This window comes from Cervus canadensis, chromosome 11 (genome assembly GCF_019320065.1).
Source record: "Cervus canadensis isolate Bull #8, Minnesota chromosome 11, ASM1932006v1, whole genome shotgun sequence".
NCBI classification, from domain to species: domain Eukaryota; kingdom Metazoa; phylum Chordata; class Mammalia; order Artiodactyla; family Cervidae; genus Cervus; species Cervus canadensis.
The window spans coordinates 64665018-64683506 of record NC_057396.1 but is presented as its reverse complement, the minus strand read 5'-3'; the positions used below and the strand labels follow the sequence as shown (position 1 = coordinate 64683506).

Here is an 18489-nt window from a genome sequence, read left to right as displayed (position 1 = left end):
GGGATTGAACTATGAATTTTCATGGAAAAGCAAATTGTAATTAAATAAGGTGGCTGATAAGAAATCAAAATAAGAAAATGTGATTGTATGATTTGGATTGCTTTAGCATCTGATTATGATAGCCTGATGCATCAATCATTCTCCACAATTGGATTTCAGCTGTCACCAGGATTAGACAAATAACAAGAAAAACAGCAACGAACATTCATACAGTATTGACCGTGTACCAGACACTGTTCTAAATCCTTCTTTATATATTAACTCATGTATGCTCACAAATGGAGTATATAAATCAAAGTATTATATCCAACCTATAGGCAGTTTTATAGACACTACTCCACACATTTCAATCCCTTATTTTTTAACAAATTTCTATATTCCATTAGTATTCACTTAGTTATGTAAGTAGTTGATAATCTGAACCAACCAGTTTTTTCCTGAGCCCATTAATTCTTCCTTCCTTTCTCCTTTTCTTCCCTCCTTTCTTCTCTCTCTCTGTCTCTCTCTCAATACACAGATATTTAGTATATACCACGTGCCAGGAACTCAGATATGGTCTTTAGGATACAGTTTATTGCTGATAAGGATAGATTTTTATTTCTTATCCTAATCAATTGTTTTTAATCACCCACATACATGCTGATTTTTGATAATCTACTTCTTCTCAAAGTTATTGTATTTACAAGTTGTTATGGGGGGTAGGAAGAAAAGAAGTTTTTAATGAGACCCCTCTTTACCATTTGTACTAACTTGTGTGCCATTTTAAATTTTTTGCTTTGTTTTACATATGGGTCTTATCAGTAAACCTTGATAAAATTACCTAATAAACCTGGCTCCTGACTGTGAATTTAAATGTGGACTACATTCCATAATGCAATTCAGCAGATATTTACTGAGTGCCTAGACATCATCCAATTCCTGCCTTTAAGAGGCTTATGATTAGCTAGATTGAATGCATTCCCAAACATTTGCATTCAAGCACACATTTGATAAATGTTGTAGTTTTGGTATTGTAGACCCTTAGGGGAAGGATGAATTTATACTGGCCAGTAAAACCAAGGAAGATCTACTAGAAATGGTCACTGTAAATTATCTCTGGGGTACAATTTTGAAAGAAAAATCCAGGTACGACTTCCCAGGGCATGGGAAAAACAGGAGCAAGGCTCCGAAGAAGAAAAGTGGGGAGTGTATTTTTAGACTCAGAAACAGACTGTAGCCTAGACTGTAGGATGGATAACAGTGGGGGAGGAGATGGGGAAACAGTTAGGCTGAGCATCGTGGAGTGTCTTACGTGTCGCACTAAGGCAGCAGTTTTCAAGAGGTCACATTTCCCCCCACAGAGGCCACTGGCAATATCTGGAGGCTCTGCAGATGGTCACAACTGGGGGTGCTCCTGGCAGCCAGGGGGTAGAGGATGTAAGAGACTTAGTTTTTATTCTGTAAGCACTGGAGAACTATTGATGAGTTATGTTTTCTTGGACAGTTATTTGCCGAGGTCCCTGTGTGTTCTTACACAAAGTGTGCAAAGCATACTTTGCAAATCTCCCTCAAGAACAATATGAAAAGAAAAGACTAATGTTGGAGATAAGGAATAGCACGTATGAATCAATTGGTTAACCTTGAATCGGAGTAAAAAGAAAGAACAAATAGGAAAGGGGGACAACTGAAGTTTTCCTGTGTGGAGAAGGCTCCAGACTTAAAAAAATAATAGTGCACAAGTGAATGCAGGCATTGTAACAGGCAGGCAACATTTCTGATCATTGGAATGGTCTGATTTCATTTCCTGAAGATTGACATATCAAGCAGTATATGACGCTTGAGGTTTTAAGCTTTTTTCCTTGGCGAGGCATTTCACTAAACCAACACAGTCGACAACTATCATAAAAAGGCAAACACAGCCCTGAACACCTCAAATCCCACCCTTTAATTCGAGAAACAGGGAATCATCTATATTTCATTTCTTCATAAATAATCAAGCTCAGAAAGTGAATATGATCCAAAGGATGCATAAACAGTCAAAAGCTTCATACTAGGCACACTTTAGCTCTCCTGTATTATGTGAGGCTAAAAAAACAGGGAAAAAACAAATTAATTTTATTTTTAGCCTTGCCAAGTCTTTGGCTGTATTTCTAGGTCTGCTTTCCTAACATGAAATAGATTTGACTTTTTGTTGCTAAGGCAAAGTTGGAACTGTCACCGCCTTCCCCAATACGTTGCCTAATCCATCTTGTTCTTTTCGATTGTGACAGAAGATTTAGATCTTTTTCACACAAGGATTTTCTAATTAATGCTTCAGATGTGTTCTAGAAGCAGGGGTGTAATGATCAAGATACTCTTCCATTTGAAAGAAGATATGTAGATGATTTGACTTTCTGCCTATAAGAACTCTTGTTTTCTGCTCTAAGTGGTCTGCCTAATGGAAGGCCTGAAAGCTGAGTCAAACCTCCCTAGATCTGCAGTGCATCTGGGTGCCGCATGAACCAAATCAAGGAAAAGGCTTCATTACATCATCTAGTTGGGATTTTCAAGGCACTCATGCTATTTTAGGCACATACAGCAGAGGGCATTGTCTGGCCAGACTTAAAACAGGACTGCTATTGACAAGAATAGATGAAGAAATAGAGAAGGCTTTTCCTGCAAAATAAATAAATAAATAAACAAAGAGGGCAAGGAGACAGTGCAATGACCTTTATATTGCTTTGTTCTCTCCAGCTTTTCTTTGTAGGAAGACTTCTATGAAAATAACTAAAAACTGAACAAGGATCATTCCAGAAATTAATGAAATTTCTATTATGTGAGCTTGTTGTTGTTGTTTAGTCATTAAGTCATGTCTGACCCCAAGGACTATAGTCTGCCAGGCTCCTCCAGATTTCCCAGGCAAGTATACTGGAATGAGTTGCCATTTCTTCCTCCAAGAGATCTTTCTGATACAGGGATTGAATCTGCATCTCCTGCTTGGCAGGCAGATTCTTTACCATTGAGCCACCTGAGAAGCCCCATTGTGTGAATTGGACTCTACTAGATGCTAAGGATCAAATAGTGAATATGACATTATTTAGGTCCTCAGTGAGTGGATAGTCTTAACTATCTACACACTGTTTCTGTCTGCTTGGGCACTTATGCATTCTTTCCTGCATTTAACAAATGTTTGATGAGTGTTTTTTGGAAGAATATCACTATGGTAGATAAGATGTTTCTCCAAGGAATTTACCATTCTACTCAGATGAGGCAGGCAGTAAGAAAATAAACACTGAAAAAAAAAAAAAAGAAAATAAACATTGAAGTGTATGAGGAAAGTATCAAATTAGAAGTACTCCAATGAAAATTAAAAATGGTCATCTGGGGATTATCCTTATGGTCCAGTGGTTAAGACCCTATGCTTCCAATGCAGGACGAATGGGTTCAATCCCTAGTCAGGGAACTAATATTTCATGTGTCACATGGAATGGGCAAAAAAAAAAAAATTAAAATATACGAATAAAATAAAAATGGTAACCTGATTGATGGTGATAGAAGATCTGCTTTAGGCTGAGTAATCAAGAAAGATTTTTCTGAGAAAGTAAAATTTAAAGGGAGTCTTGAATGACAAGGGATATCAATCATGCGGCAACCAAAGGGCAGGTGTTGCAGGTGAGGGAAACTTGGTGCAAAGGTCCTGAGGGAGGAAAAGGCTGGGACACCTGAGGAGTGAAGGAAATTCAATATGGTTGAAGAGAGAGGGAAATGAGAGGAGTTTAAAGATAAGAGGATGGGCAAGTATCAGATAATCATATATTAGAGGCGAAAAAGTTTACATTTTGCTCCAAAAGGATACGAAGCTAATAGGAACATTTTCAACTGGAGAATGGCATGAACATATTTATATTTCTAAAGTGAAAGTGAAGTCACTCAGTCATGTCCAACTCTTTGCGACTCCACGGACTGTAGCCCGCCAGGCTCCGCCATCCGTGGGATAGTCCAGGCAAGAGTACTGGAGTTGCCATTTCCTTCTCCAGGGGATCTTCCCGAGCCAGGGATCGAACCCGGGTCTCCCGCATTGTAGGCAGACATTTTACCATCTGAGCCACCAGGGGCATCCAAACTTCAGTCTAAATGCTGTGTGTGAATGCTCAGTCCCAGTCATGTCAGAATCTTTGTGACCCCATGGGCTATAGCCTACCAGGCTCCGCTGACCATGGGATATCCCAGGCAAGAATACTGGAGTGGGTTGCTATTTCCTACTCCACTAACTGCTGTATAAAGAATTAACTGTGGTACAACATTTGCAAAATTAGAGAAACTGATAAAAGAGGGTATTTCAGTGGTCCAAGTTGGAAATGAAGATGATTTTATCTAGAAAGGGACAATGAGGAATACACTTATATTTTAATAGTGAAGTCAATGGTTTAATGAGTAGGGTTATGCTGAATGTAAATAAAGAAAAGGAACAGTCAAGGAAGATCCTTACATTTTTGCCTTGAGCATTTGTATGTGTGATAGTGGCATTTATGAAGGTATAGGGCAGGTTTGGGAATTTTCTTTCAGTAAATGCTATAGCATATAATTATTATTATTATTTTTTTTATTAGTTGGAGGCTAATTACTTCACAGCATTGCAGTGGGTTTTGTCATACATTGACATGAATCAGCCATAGAGTTACACGCATTCCCCATCACAATCCCCCCTCCCACCTCTCTCTCCACCCGATTCCTCTGGGTCTTCTCAGTGCACCAGGCCCGAGCACTTGTCTCATGCATCCCACCTGGGCTGGTGATCTGTTTCACCATAGATAATATGCATGCTGTTCTTTTGAAACATCCCACCCTCACCTTCTCCCACAGAGTTCAAAAGTCTGTTCTGTACTTCTGTGTCTCTTTTTCTGTTTTGCATATAGGGTTATTGTTACCATCTTTCTAAATTCCATATATATGTGTCAGTATGCTGTAATGTTCTTTATCTTTCTGGCTTACTTCACTCTGTATAATGGGCTCCAGTTTCATCCATCTCATTAGGACTGATTCAAATGAATTCTTTTTAATGGCTGAGTAATATTCCATGGTGTATATGTACCACAGCTTCCTTATCCATTCATCTGCTGATGGGCATCTAGGTTGCTTCCATGTCCTGGCTATTATAAACAGTGCTGCGATGAACATTGGGGTGCACGTGTCTCTTTCAGATCTGGTTTCCTCAGTGTGTATGCCCAGAAGTGGGATTGCTGGGTCATATGGCAGTTCTATTTCCAGTTTTTTAAGAAATCTCCACACTGTTTTCCATAGTGGCTGTACTAGTTTGCATTCCCACCAACAGTGTAAGAGGGTTCCCTTTTCTCCACAGCCTCTCCAGCATTTATTGCTTGTAGACTTTTGATAGCAGCCATCCTGACTGGCGTGTAATGGTATCTCATTGTGGTTTTGATTTGCATTTCTCTGATAATGAGTGATGTTGAGCACCTTTTCATGTGTTTGTTAGCCATCTGTATGTCTTCTTTGGAGAAATGTCTGTTTAGTTCTTGGCCCATTTTTTGATTGGGTCATTTATTTTTCTGGAATTGAGCTTCAGGAGTTGCTTGTATATTTTTGAGATTAATCCTTTGCCTGTTGCTTCATTTGCTATTATTTTCTCCCAATCTGAGGGCTGTCTTTTCACCTTACTTATAGTTTCCTTTGTTGTGCAAAAGCTTTTAAGTTTCATTAGGTCCCATTAGTTTATTTTTGCTTTTATTTCCAATATTCTGGGAGGTGGGTCATAGAGGATCCTGCTGTGATTTATGTCGGAGAGTGTTTTGCCTATGTTCTCCTCTAGGAGTTTTATAGTTTCTGGTCTTACATTTGGATCTTTAATCCATTTTGAGTTTATTTTTGTGTATGGTGTTAGAAAGTGTTCTAGTTTCATTCTTTTACAAGTGGTTGACCAGTTTTCCCAGCACCACTTGTTAAAGAGGTTGTCTTTTTTCCATTGAATATCCTTGCCTCCTTTGTCAAAGATAAGGTGTCCATAGGTTCGTGGATTTATCTCTGGGCTTTCTATTCTGTTCCATTGATCTATATTTCTGTCTTTGTGCCAGTACCATACTGTCTTGATGACTGTGGCTTTGTAGTAGAGTCTGAAGTCAGGCAGGTTGATTCCTCCAGTTCCATTCTTCTTTCTCAAGATTACTTTGGCTATTCGAGGTTTTTTGTATTTCCATACAAATTGTGAAATTCTTTGGTCTAGTTCTGTGAGAAATACCGTTGGTAGCTTGATAGGGATTGCATTGAATCTATAGATTGCTTTGGGTAGAATAGCCATTTTGATAATATTGATTCTTCCAATCCATGAACACGGTATGTTTCTCCATCTGTTTGTGTCCTCTTTGATTTCTTTCATCAGTGTTTTATAGTTTTCTATGTATAGGTCTTTTGTTTCTTTAGGTAGATATACTCCTAAGTATTTTATTCTTTTCGTTGCGATGGTGAATGGTATTGTTTCCTTAATTTCTCTTTCTGTTTTTTCATTGTTAGTATATAGGAATGCAAGGGATTTCTCTGTGTTAATTTTATATTTCCTGCAACTTTACTATATTCATTGATTAGCTCTAGTAATTTTCTGGAAGAGTCTTTAGGGTTTTCTATGTAGAGGATCATGTCATCTGCAAACAGCAAGAGTTTCACTTCTTCTTTTCCTATCTGGATTCCTTTTCATATGATCCTCTCAATGTCTATTAATGTTATCATCACTCCCACTTAGGAAGGTGCAGCTCAGAGAAAGCCAGTTTACCAAAGAATGATTAGTAATACTTGGCCAACCCTCTAACCCACCTGATTTCACTCTAAATCTGTTTTTTTGTCCCACTGGGTTTTGCTAATATAGATTGGATGTCTTTCTATATTTCAACATAAAGTTGAAGTACATGATATCATCAAAGAACAAAAGCTGAATGTATATTTAATCATTCTCTGTATGTAATTTACAGTGTGGACATGAATCACATTAGAGATTAAAAAAAATTGTATCTTCCCTTATTCGTGCATCAGAGTTTCAAAGTGATAGACTGCTGCCTCTGTGAAACCTGATAGTTTTTAATGTGACTACATACAGAAGCTAATTTTGCCTTCATTGGTATTTCACCCTCTACAGGATTTCAAGCAGGACTGATTAGTTTGTGGCTACACATGTCTCATAATGTATAGATATTGGATTGATATCTATATCAACAGATAATCAGGTTGAAGATCTGCTCCATTCAGCTCTAAAGTAATGCTAAGGATGTCGATCATTGAAGTCATTTGACTTTTCCATCAACTCCTCTCCTCTCCAGTTTCTTTTATGCATAAGGGCAGAGCCTCCCTAAAATAATGCCCTCACCCCTCCTGCTTAAGAGCCTGGAGTTTCCCCCTGAGTTTCATCACTGAAGCAAATCCAAACTCTCCTACCAGACATGCAGTGCCCCTCAGTTGGCCGAACTTAACAATCTAATTCTGTTGTATAAGTCACCTGCTTCCATTAAGTCATTTTCTTTTATTTCACGCTCCTACTCCCCTGCTTTTGTTACAGTCGCTGTTATTTAGTTGCTGAGTCCTGTCTGAGTCTCTTGCAACTCTGTGAACTGTAGCCCACCAGGCTCCTCTCCATGGGATTTCCCAGGCAAGAATGCTGGAGTGAGTTGCATTTCCTTCTCCAGGGGATCTTCCTGATTCAGGAATTAAATCCATATCTTCTGCATTGACAGGTGGATTCTTTACCACTGAGCCATGTGGTAAGACCCTCTGCTTTTACAAGTCATCCATTATCTCCTCTACCACCTGCCTCAATACAAAATTATATTCCCTTAAAGGACCTACATAAAATCTCAAACCCTCTTAAAACTTTCTCAGGTTATCTATGACATCTGACAATGTTTTATGGGATTTAAATATTGACTACGCTGATTTACATTAGTTCCTAGATACATATATGTGTGCTTTTTATTTTTGATAGGTATCTATGCTTTTGTATAGACAGACAACGTTGTATAGATAGACGTCTTTTGTATAGGGGACAACAGAAGATGAGATGGCTGGATGGCATCACCGACTCAATGGGCATGAGTTTGAGTACACTCCGGGAGTTGGTGATGGACAGGGAGGCCTGGTGTGCTGCGATTCATGGGGTCGCAAAGAGTCGGACACGACTGAGCGACTGAACTGAACTGAACTGATGCTTTTGTATTATAGCTCCAGTATGTTTGGAAAGCTCTATAAAACGTATGGTCACCTTAGACTCTTTTATATCCCTTTTTATACTCAACAGAACATAGCAACATATTGGCCACATCATTTATTATGTTTTTTCTTACTTAAAAATATATATATATATGTAGTTTTCTCTACTCTGCTGCTTCTTATCTAATGATGTTGTAATCTTGTCACCTCTAAACACTAAACACATGTAGTTGTTTTTTGTTTTTTACTGTAAATTGAGCAAGTCTTCTAGAAAAGTGAAATGCAGACCTAGGTGATTTTTCTTTCCTTAAATATCAATTTTTTTTAAGTCCCAACATTTTCTAGAAACATTGCAAGGTCAGTGTATATAGCTAAAGAGTCTCTTGTTGACTTGACAGGTTGAATACCTGGGTTATAGCCATTTAAACCTTGCATCATTTCTATTACATTTGCCTTGAGGGTCAGCCCTGAGTGTATTTACAAAAATTTTCTTTCCCTGAAAATCTGCAGAACCGTATATTCCTCCATGAGGGGTGGAAAGCTGAACAGATTTGCAAAATTGGGTTTCAGATGGGAAAAAGTTGAACTGTATTAGGAAATATTTGTAAAATAAATTTGATTTGGAGGGGTGAGCTACCTTTGATAATGGTGTTATTTAATTTGTTGTTTTCCCTTTTCCTGTGTATTATAGCACTCTTAAAAATTTAAAGAGCTATCTTGAGAAATGATTATAATAGAAAGCTTTCTTAGTAAGATGAGGATGAGCCTTACTTCCTTTCTTATGAGCAAATCATGTCGCCTCAGCTTACTTTGTTCTTTCTGATAGGCCTCAGATATATAGTGGTTTAAGAAATTAGATTTTTTTCTTTTGCCTTTTCTTTGCTCTTGGTTTGAGAAGCAGGAATAGTGAGAGATAGATAAAAGGAGAGGGAGAGAGGAGAACAAGTATGAAAATATCAGGTAGGTTTGACTACATGTAACCAGAAAAATAATGAGCTGTTTATGATGTATGGAACTGATTATTGCATGTAGTAATAAAATAGGAAAAACAGTTACAGGATTCTTTAATGTAGCTGCTTGTCACAATATCAAGAATGCAAATTCTTCCCTCTTTCCATTTTTTCCTTTCTTAGCACAACAGCTTTGTCCTCAGGCTGCCTGCTTTCTTGGCCACAAATTGTCTGTAGCAATTCTCAGTATCTTATACCCACAACAACATTCAGAAACAGAATAAAGAACTACTCCTTCCCCTGTCTTTCTTCCTATTAGGGGGAGAAAAATAAAAATTCCCAGAATCCCCTCAGCTGACCTCTCTTTGCCTCTTATTGGCCAGATGGTGTCACATGTCCAGAACCAACCAGTCTCTGGCAATAGGAAGGGAACAATCAGTGTTTGTTTAGACAAGAACTCAGCAAATAATAGTCCAAAGGTTAGCTCACCATCTGCTTTTGTATGCTCTGTGAACTAAGAATATTTATAAATTTTTAAATGGTTGAAAAAATATTAAGAATATTTGAGACATTTGAATGTGCATAGTTTAACTGGACGATAGCCATGCACATTCATTGACTTTTTGGCCAGAACTATTTTCAAGCTTCAGTGGCAGAGCAGAGCAGTAGCAACTAGAGATCATATGGTCTAAAAAGCTAAACTATTTACTATCTGGCCCTTCACAGAAAAAGTTTGCTTAGTCCTAACTTAAGCCAGATTCTATTAATACATCAGGGTTGGATAACCTTCTCTCAAAGCAGATAATGTAATTCTGTGTTGGTTTTTTTTTTTTTTTTAGGAAGAGATTGAATCTTTCTGAACAAAATTTTCTAATGAAAGAGTATGGTAGTAGGATATTGGGTATACAACAAATTCACAGAAGAAGAAGACAGAGAGATTGAAGTCCAAGCATATTTCAAGTGAATAACCCAACTTTAGTTTCATAAAGCAGTTGATTCTGAAAATGTTACCAGCAAGAATGGTTGGTAAGACAGATCTGAGTCTTCTTCCTTACTAAGACCCTACAGAAGTCCAGGAGAGTCTGAATGGGATGGTGATGATTAAGCCAGAATTTATTGAGACTTAGAAGTTTAATTTTTAGGAGGATTTTTCAATAAGGGAACTTGATGAGGATTAAGTAAGAACCATGATACAAAGATCCAGGATTGGAGAAAACACCAACATGAGGCAAAAGATCCAAAGAATCTTAGAGCACAGTTAATGCTTTCCATGAAAGGATTGAAGGATCTTTGGGCAAGTTTCGGTAAGGACCATGAAACTGTGTGCTTTGGCAGGAGAGTTTCAGAAGAGGATAGATTTGCTAATAGAAATCATGGAAGAGCTAAGTCAAGTAGATGTTGATGATAAGGGGAGGTCTCAGTGTCCATTCTGTGTATGGGGGTTAATGGTTTGGCTTCTCAATGTTTACAGAGGTTTGTTGAATGTATATTTGACAGTGAATGTGTGGTCTACTGAGATATGAGGACTGATTGTGGTTAACTAAATTTATCTTTCTCCCACCTTGCTTGCAAACTAGTTCCAACGTCTAGACAGCAGTCTATGCTGACTTAGCAATGATACTGTGCTAAATAAAGCATCCGCATTAGCTACACTCCCTCCTGAGTCCCTTCTGTGTCTCTCAGTGCACTGAAGCATGGGTAAGGAAAGAAGAAATGTCTCTTGACAAAGTCAGGATATCCTCTGGGACAAGGCTAAGAGTATTATAGTTTAATTCAAAACCCACACAGATCCATTTGTAAATAAATGCTGTGAGATGACATCATAATGGATAGTGCGCACCTTTAAATTAATTTCCTTTTGATGTGATAAAAACATCTTCTGAAAGAGATGTTGAAACCTGGCTTTTGATGTAAAGTAACATAATTTAGATTTTAAAATAGGAACCTTTTGTTGATAGTAGTTTATTCGATTCTGGGTGTGTACCAAACTTTATTTGCTGCAGGTTATAAATTAGCTTTGAACCAGCTATAATTCATAAATCATTACCTATGACTGATTTACAGGCAATCTCATTAATTGCAATAGCAAAAAGACCTTGAAGTAAGGAAGAAGTAGAATGTAAAACAATGCAGAGACTGAAACAAGGGAGACACATATACTCTACAATTAAGAGCAATGCATCATATTTGGATACATTTTACTGATAGTGTGTTTCTGGTCATTCTAGTTCATTCTTGCCACACCTTTGAATAATAGGTATTAGTGTTATTCCTATCTTATCTAAGAGGAAGAAGCTTACATCACTTTATTTTAATATGTATTAAATATTTATTCAGTATTACATATTACTTATTTTGAGTCAGTAACTTTGTATATATTATATGACAGTACTAACAAGAGCCTATTGATTAAGTAGCTCTGCTACTTTTACAGATGGGGAGAGTAAATTATAGACAGATGAAGTAACTTTCCCATTAATAGGGTTGTGGGTGTTCAAGCAGGCATATGAATTCAACAATTCATCATAAGCCTCTTTTCTTGCCCATTGGACTTGGTTGTCTTTATTATTTCATATTTTAAAGTGATGTTGCTGCTGCTGCTAAGTGGCTTCAGTCGTGTCTGACTCTGTGCAACCCCAGAGACGGCAGCCCACCAGGCTCCTCTGTCCCTGGGATTCTCCAGACAAGAACGCTGGAGTGGGCTGCCATTTCCTTCTCCAATGCATGAAAGTGAAAAGTGAAAGTGAAGTTGCTCAGTAGCAAAGAGTAAGGATTTACTTTTTTCACTTTCTGCTATTTCCAGTCCACCAGTTATTTTGACCTCTAGTTCCAGAGACCCTAGGACTCTAGGGAGAGTCATGGGCTGGGAGGTGGGAGGAGGGGTAGAAAAGTAGGGCCCTAGGAACCCCATCCTAAAAGCATCAATCAGGTAATATATTAGAGTTTAGGTGATATTCTTTTTCCTTTCCCTTCCTTCCTTCCCTTTCTCCCTCTCTTTCTTTCTTCCTTTCAAATTCCCAATTACTTTCAGAAGTGTGTTTTGAAAAGAGGGGAACATATGAATGAAAAACTGAATCACAGGAATGAAAATTTTTCAATGGTTATGATTACTGGCAACTTAAATAGCATCCTATTTAAAATGGAAATCTACAAGGGTTTTCAAGGTCGTGTTTCAATTTACAATGAAAGATACCTCCTAATCTAACTCAGAGTGAGAAGCCTGCCAGCCACACTGTTGTGATGTGAGTAAATTCAGTGGATGCTGGGACATAGGGTCTGTCCAGTTGCCTGGAGTCTAACCCTGGGATGATGAGGGCAGAGGGGTAGTGGCTTGAGAGTAAAGAGCGCTGTAAGAACTGATAAAGGAAGTGGCTGGGGTACCCGCTTCAGAATGGTTGGTTTAAATACGGCAGGCATGCCTGTAGGCCTGCCCTTTACTATCTCTAGGGTCTGGCTGGCCTTTGGATGGGCAGAGCCCTGCTGGCTCAGATGGTAAAGAATCTGCCTGCAATGCAGGAGAACTTGGTTCAATCCCTGGGCCCCCCTGGAGAAGGGAATGGCTACCCACTCTAGTATTCTTGCCTGGAGAACTCCACGAAGATAGGAACCTGGTGGGCCGCAGTCCATGGGTCACAAAGGAAAAGAGTAACAACCCACAACCTACTGCTCAGGTTTCTTTGCTGCCACAGGGAAGGAGACCAAAACAAGCCGCTAAAGCCAGAAAGCATCTGTGACTTTAAACCTCGCGTTCATAAGACTCGGGTCCCTTTGTACAGCCTGTGACTGTGGGTGTGTGTTTAAGAGTTGCTCATGACAGATGCCTTTACTGAGTGAAGCATCTTCTAGTTTTGGAACAGAGTCTCCTCTCTGTCCTGTGTACTCTAAGAAAATGCGTTTATTTACAAATGCTAATTTACACTAAGAATCTTACTACTGGTAGAAGGGTTACATCCTAAGGAGGATATAGCCAATCTCTCAAGACCTTGGATAGTATGCATAGAAGTGGCCAAGAAATTCCAAGTATCTCCATATTGACTTCTCTCCAAGGTTCATTTTGAGCAAGTGAAAGATTTTACTAATCTTTCTCCTTGCTGAGGGTTTCTTCTAGAGCTTTTCTGTCTTCTATATTAATGTAGAATTACCATTCTTGAAAGCAAAGCTGATGAAAGTATTTCTTTCTATAAACAGAATATTGAATAGTCACTTGCAGGATAAACGGGAATGCTTACATTGAGTCTTGATCCGATCTCAACTTCTTTCCCATTCTCTTTTCTGGACCTTCCAGTCTCCTGCTATAGGAGATTTTATGATTTCTTGGTTGTTCTAGTACTTTCTTGTTTCCTTGTCTTGGTTCAGGCTGGTCCCTCTGCTCTTCTTTCTTTTCTTTATCAACTTCTACAAAATCTAGATCAGATGACTCTCCTCTTTCAAAATCCCCTGACTTATAGCATCACAGATTTGGTTGCTCTGACTTTAGTGCCCATGTGCCAGTGTGGCTTGGTCTCAAAGCAATGAACATATATTATTGTGTTTCATCTCTTTGCCTATCTGTCTTATCTTCTGAATTATAATTCCCTCCAGGGTGAGGGTTATATTCTTCACTTTTGTATGCTCAGTACTTAGCAAAATGTCTAACTAAGGGAAATAAAACAGTAGTAGTAGTAATAGCAATGTCTATTGAGTTCCTTCATTATGAAGGCATTATTCTAAGCTCTTTATGATATTAAATTTTTTCTGACAATAACACTTAGGGTTACATCATAATATCATCCCCATTGTGCAAATGAGATTGAGCTGTGGAGAGGATAAGTCACCCGCCCAAGGTGACATATAGTAAATTACTAAATTACTGTCTTAGTGCCTTTTTGAACTGGTTATGATAAGTCTCCACATTTTTTTTTTCTTCCCAAGAGATTCTTAGAAGAGGCACTGTTTATTGAGGAATTTGGGAGAAGTCATCACACAGGTGCCCAATTCATGATAAGCCAGTTGAATGGGGTGTATACTGGGTAACACAAGCTTTGGAATTCCTCTTTGTGCTGTAAGAAATGCAGAAAGTAAGTTGTTTTATTTCCCTTCCCAGAAATCAATAAGAGTAGTATCAATATCAGTAGTATCAATAAGACATAATACATATACAATCCTGTTATATTTAATACTATCATTTTTTCTGTACATAAACATTATGTTTCATGAGATGTGATTTAGTTGGTAGTATGTCTACCTGTAGGTAGCAGTTGGCTCTGTTATTGTGAGTTTTATATATGAAAATCTCTAGAAATTTACACATATTTGTGCATGTCATTATTTCAGTGTATTTTCACAGGTACCATACATTAAGTTGCCAGTGTTTCAAGCTGAGGTGACCCCCAAAGGAAAGGTATTTTAACAAAAATAACTGTGAAAAATATTTTGCTTTTGCCATCATTCTTGCAGAAACTTCTTTCATGGAATGTTTGAGATCGTATTCTCCTGGACCAGTGAGATGAATATCTGAATCCTGATTCTCTACTTGTTAACCGTGTGACTATATGCACGCCACTTCCCCTACAATTAAATATCTTCATCTTGAAAATGGAGGCTGTAACAATTCCTTCCTCAGAGAAGTGCAGCAAGGAAAGGAAAGGATCAGGGCATGCAGCCTGTTCAGTTACAAAGGACTCTGTATTCAGAAGGACCCATGCTTGACTTAATGCTCTATTACAACTGATTTGAAATTCTTAATAAAATTTTTAAGACTTCTTTTTGATGTGGACCACTTTTAAAGTCTATTGTGTTCTGTTTTATGTTTTGTTTTTTTTGGCCAAGAGGCATGTAGGATCTTATCTCCCCAACCATGGACTGAACCCACACCCCCTGTATTGAAAGGCAAAGTCTTAACCACTGTACCCTCAGGGAACCCCTTGAAATTCTTAATAATTTTTGACAAGACATCCCATGTTTGCCTTTTGCCTTGAGCCCTGCAAGTTGTGTAGCCATTCTTGGATTGTTTGTGAAGTCTATAGCCTATGGCACACAGACTACTCCTCGATAAATTGTCAGCTATTGATAATTTTGCAAGGGAGTTTTTAGTTTATTGGTATAGTCCCCCAATTTTATTTTCTGAACTTTTCTAATCTGGTCTGGACATTGAACCTAATGATGGGGGTACATTTCATGTGCCCTCATGCATTCAGGTCACCCTTGGTTGATAAACGTTACAGTAAAACCCCCTACCTCATTCTTCCATTTCTCTGTGATTGCACAAATGATGGAATATGGGCTGTGGCTGGCCAATAACTCAAAGTATGGAAACACTTCTCAATAAATATGAGCCCCATTGCTCAGTACATGGGATTAGATTTATTGTTATCTTAGTTTGAGAACTGAAGGCTTGAGCTGATACACTGTCTCACTGACAATGACTTGAGAAAGACGTTCGGAGGAGATCTAACACTCTTTTTTGTTCTTATTGCATTGCAGATTATTTGAACTCCAGAAGGACCAACACCAGATAAATTATGAATGTTGAACAAGATGACCTTACATCCACAGCAGATAATGATAGGTCCTAGGTTTAACAGGGCCTTATTTGACCCCCTGCTTGTGGTGCTGCTGGCTCTTCAACTTCTTGTGGTGGCTGGTCTGGTGCGGGCTCAAACCTGCCCTTCCGTCTGCTCCTGCAGCAACCAGTTCAGCAAGGTGATTTGTGTTCGGAAAAACCTACGTGACGTTCCAGATGGCATCTCCACCAACACCCGGCTGCTGAACCTCCATGAGAACCAAATCCAGATCATCAAAGTGAACAGCTTCAAACACTTGAGGCACCTGGAAATCCTACAGTTGAGTAGGAATCATATCAGAACAATTGAAATCGGGGCCTTCAATGGTCTGGCAAACCTCAACACGCTGGAACTCTTTGACAATCGTCTTACGACCATCCCGAATGGAGCTTTTGTATATTTGTCTAAACTGAAGGAGCTCTGGTTGCGAAACAACCCCATCGAAAGCATCCCCTCTTATGCTTTTAACAGAATCCCTTCTTTGCGCCGGCTAGACTTGGGGGAATTGAAAAGGCTTTCATACATCTCAGAAGGTGCCTTTGAAGGTCTGTCTAACTTGAGGTATTTGAACCTTGCCATGTGCAACCTCCGGGAAATCCCTAACCTCACACCGCTCATAAAACTAGATGAGCTGGATCTTTCTGGGAATCATCTGTCTGCCATCAGGCCTGGCTCCTTCCAGGGGCTGATGCATCTTCAGAAACTGTGGATGATACAGTCCCAGATTCAAGTGATTGAACGGAATGCCTTTGATAACCTTCAGTCACTGGTGGAGATCAACTTGGCACACAACAATCTGACATTGCTGCCTCATGACCTCTTCACACCCTTGCATCATCTAGAGCGGATACACTTACATCACAACCCCTGGAACTGTAACTGTGACATCCTGTGGCTCAGCTGGTGGATAAAAGACATGGCCCCCTCCAATACGGCTTGTTGTGCCCGGTGTAACACCCCTCCCAACCTGAAAGGGAGGTACATTGGGGAGCTTGACCAGAATTATTTCACATGCTATGCTCCTGTCATTGTGGAACCCCCAGCAGACCTCAATGTCACTGAAGGCATGGCAGCTGAGCTGAAATGTCGGGCCTCCACGTCCCTAACCTCCGTATCTTGGATTACTCCAAACGGAACAGTCATGACACATGGGGCGTACAAAGTGCGGATAGCCGTGCTCAGCGATGGCACGTTAAACTTCACGAATGTAACCGTGCAAGATACAGGCATGTACACATGTATGGTGAGTAATTCCGTGGGAAACACCACCGCTTCAGCCACCCTGAATGTTACTGCAGCAACCACTACCCCGTTCTCTTACTTCTCAACCGTCACGGTAGAGACTATGGAACCTTCTCAGGATGAGGCACGGACCACAGATAACAATGTGGGTCCCACTCCAGTAATCGACTGGGAGACCACTAATGTGACCACCTCCCTCACGCCACAGAGCACAAGGTCAACAGAAAAGACATTCACCATCCCTGTGACTGATATCAACAGTGGGATCCCAGGAATTGATGAGGTCATGAAGACTACCAAAATCATCATTGGCTGTTTCGTGGCCATCACACTCATGGCAGCAGTGATGCTGGTCATTTTCTACAAGATGAGGAAGCAGCATCATCGGCAAAATCATCACGCCCCAACGAGGACTGTTGAAATCATTAATGTGGATGATGAGATTACAGGAGACACTCCCATGGAAAGCCACCTGCCCATGCCTGCGATTGAGCATGAGCACCTCAATCACTATAACTCTTACAAATCTCCTTTCAACCACACAACAACAGTTAACACAATAAATTCAATACACAGTTCAGTGCATGAACCGTTATTGATCCGGATGAACTCTAAAGACAATGTCCAAGAGACTCAAATCTAAAACACTGACAGTTACGGAAAACAAACAATCAAAAAAAAAAAAAAGACAGTTTATTAAAAATGACACAAATGACTGGGCTAAATCTACTGTTTCAAAAAAGTGTCTTTACAAAAAAAAACAAAAAAGAAAAGATTTATTTATTAAAAATTCTATTGTGATCTAAAGCAGACAAAATTATGTGTATTCCTCAGAACCTGTTTTTGCTGCACTTATTTACTATTTCCCACATCTCATCCTTGCCTTCCCTATTGCCATATTTTTCATAGGAGATCTCAGTTCCCTAAAGAACCAGTCTAGGAAATTTTGTAAGAATTCTGTTATACTTTGAGATTTTTATGGTGAATTCTAGTGGTGAGATCCAGTCTATTTTGTCTTTCTTTTTTTTCTTTCTCTCTCTCTTTCTTTTCTTTCCTCCCCCTCATGCCCTTATGAAGTAGTCCAATGGGGAATGCAATATTAGAAATAGATTTTTAAGAGAGAACAAGGAAAAAATGCAAGATCTTATATTTTTCATGTAATGACCTGTTCTGTATTTATGAGGAGGACCATTCAATGGGAAAGAAAAAAAAGGAAGCAAGCAACAGATTAATTTACATATGAGCATCTATAAAACCCATGATCTTTTAAACAAATCTAGAATCCAATTTGTAGTTCAAAAACTAAAAATAAGATTATAAATAAAATATTGTTGGTTTTTCTGTACCTGGATACAACTTATTTGTAGTTTGGCACAAATGTGAGAGACTTGAAGGTAACTAGATTTCCTGATTTCTGAGAAAGGTAATATTACAGTAATCTTCAGTCACAGCACCAGTCTCTACAGGGTCCTGTTTCATTAGATGATGTGAGTTTCTGATCTATATTCAAGGATGCTGTGGTCTTCTTTTCTTCTCGTTAGTGTTGCCCTTTGTAGAATGCTCACATTTTTAGACTTTTGTGAAGTAAATTC

The 18489-nt window shown here is 39.0% G+C and overlaps 1 protein-coding gene across 5 annotated transcripts in view; it reads left to right on the top strand.

Annotated features, from left to right (window-relative positions):
* LRRC4C (leucine rich repeat containing 4C) overlaps window positions 1–18242 on the top strand; it is a 1342213-nt gene extending 1323971 nt beyond the window's left edge. For 4 of the 5 annotated variants that reach the window (XM_043482208.1, XM_043482206.1, XM_043482205.1 and 1 more), the window contains one exon: window positions 15576–18242. In XM_043482208.1, the coding sequence (XP_043338143.1) occupies window positions 15618–17540 (1923 nt within the window). In that variant the 5' untranslated portion in view covers window positions 15576–15617 and the 3' untranslated portion in view covers window positions 17541–18242. Of the gene's footprint in view, window positions 1–14155; window positions 14171–15575 lie in introns of those variants that run through there. The other variant, XM_043482210.1, reaches the window with a different exon arrangement.
* The last annotated feature ends 247 nt before the right edge of the window (window positions 18243–18489 follow it).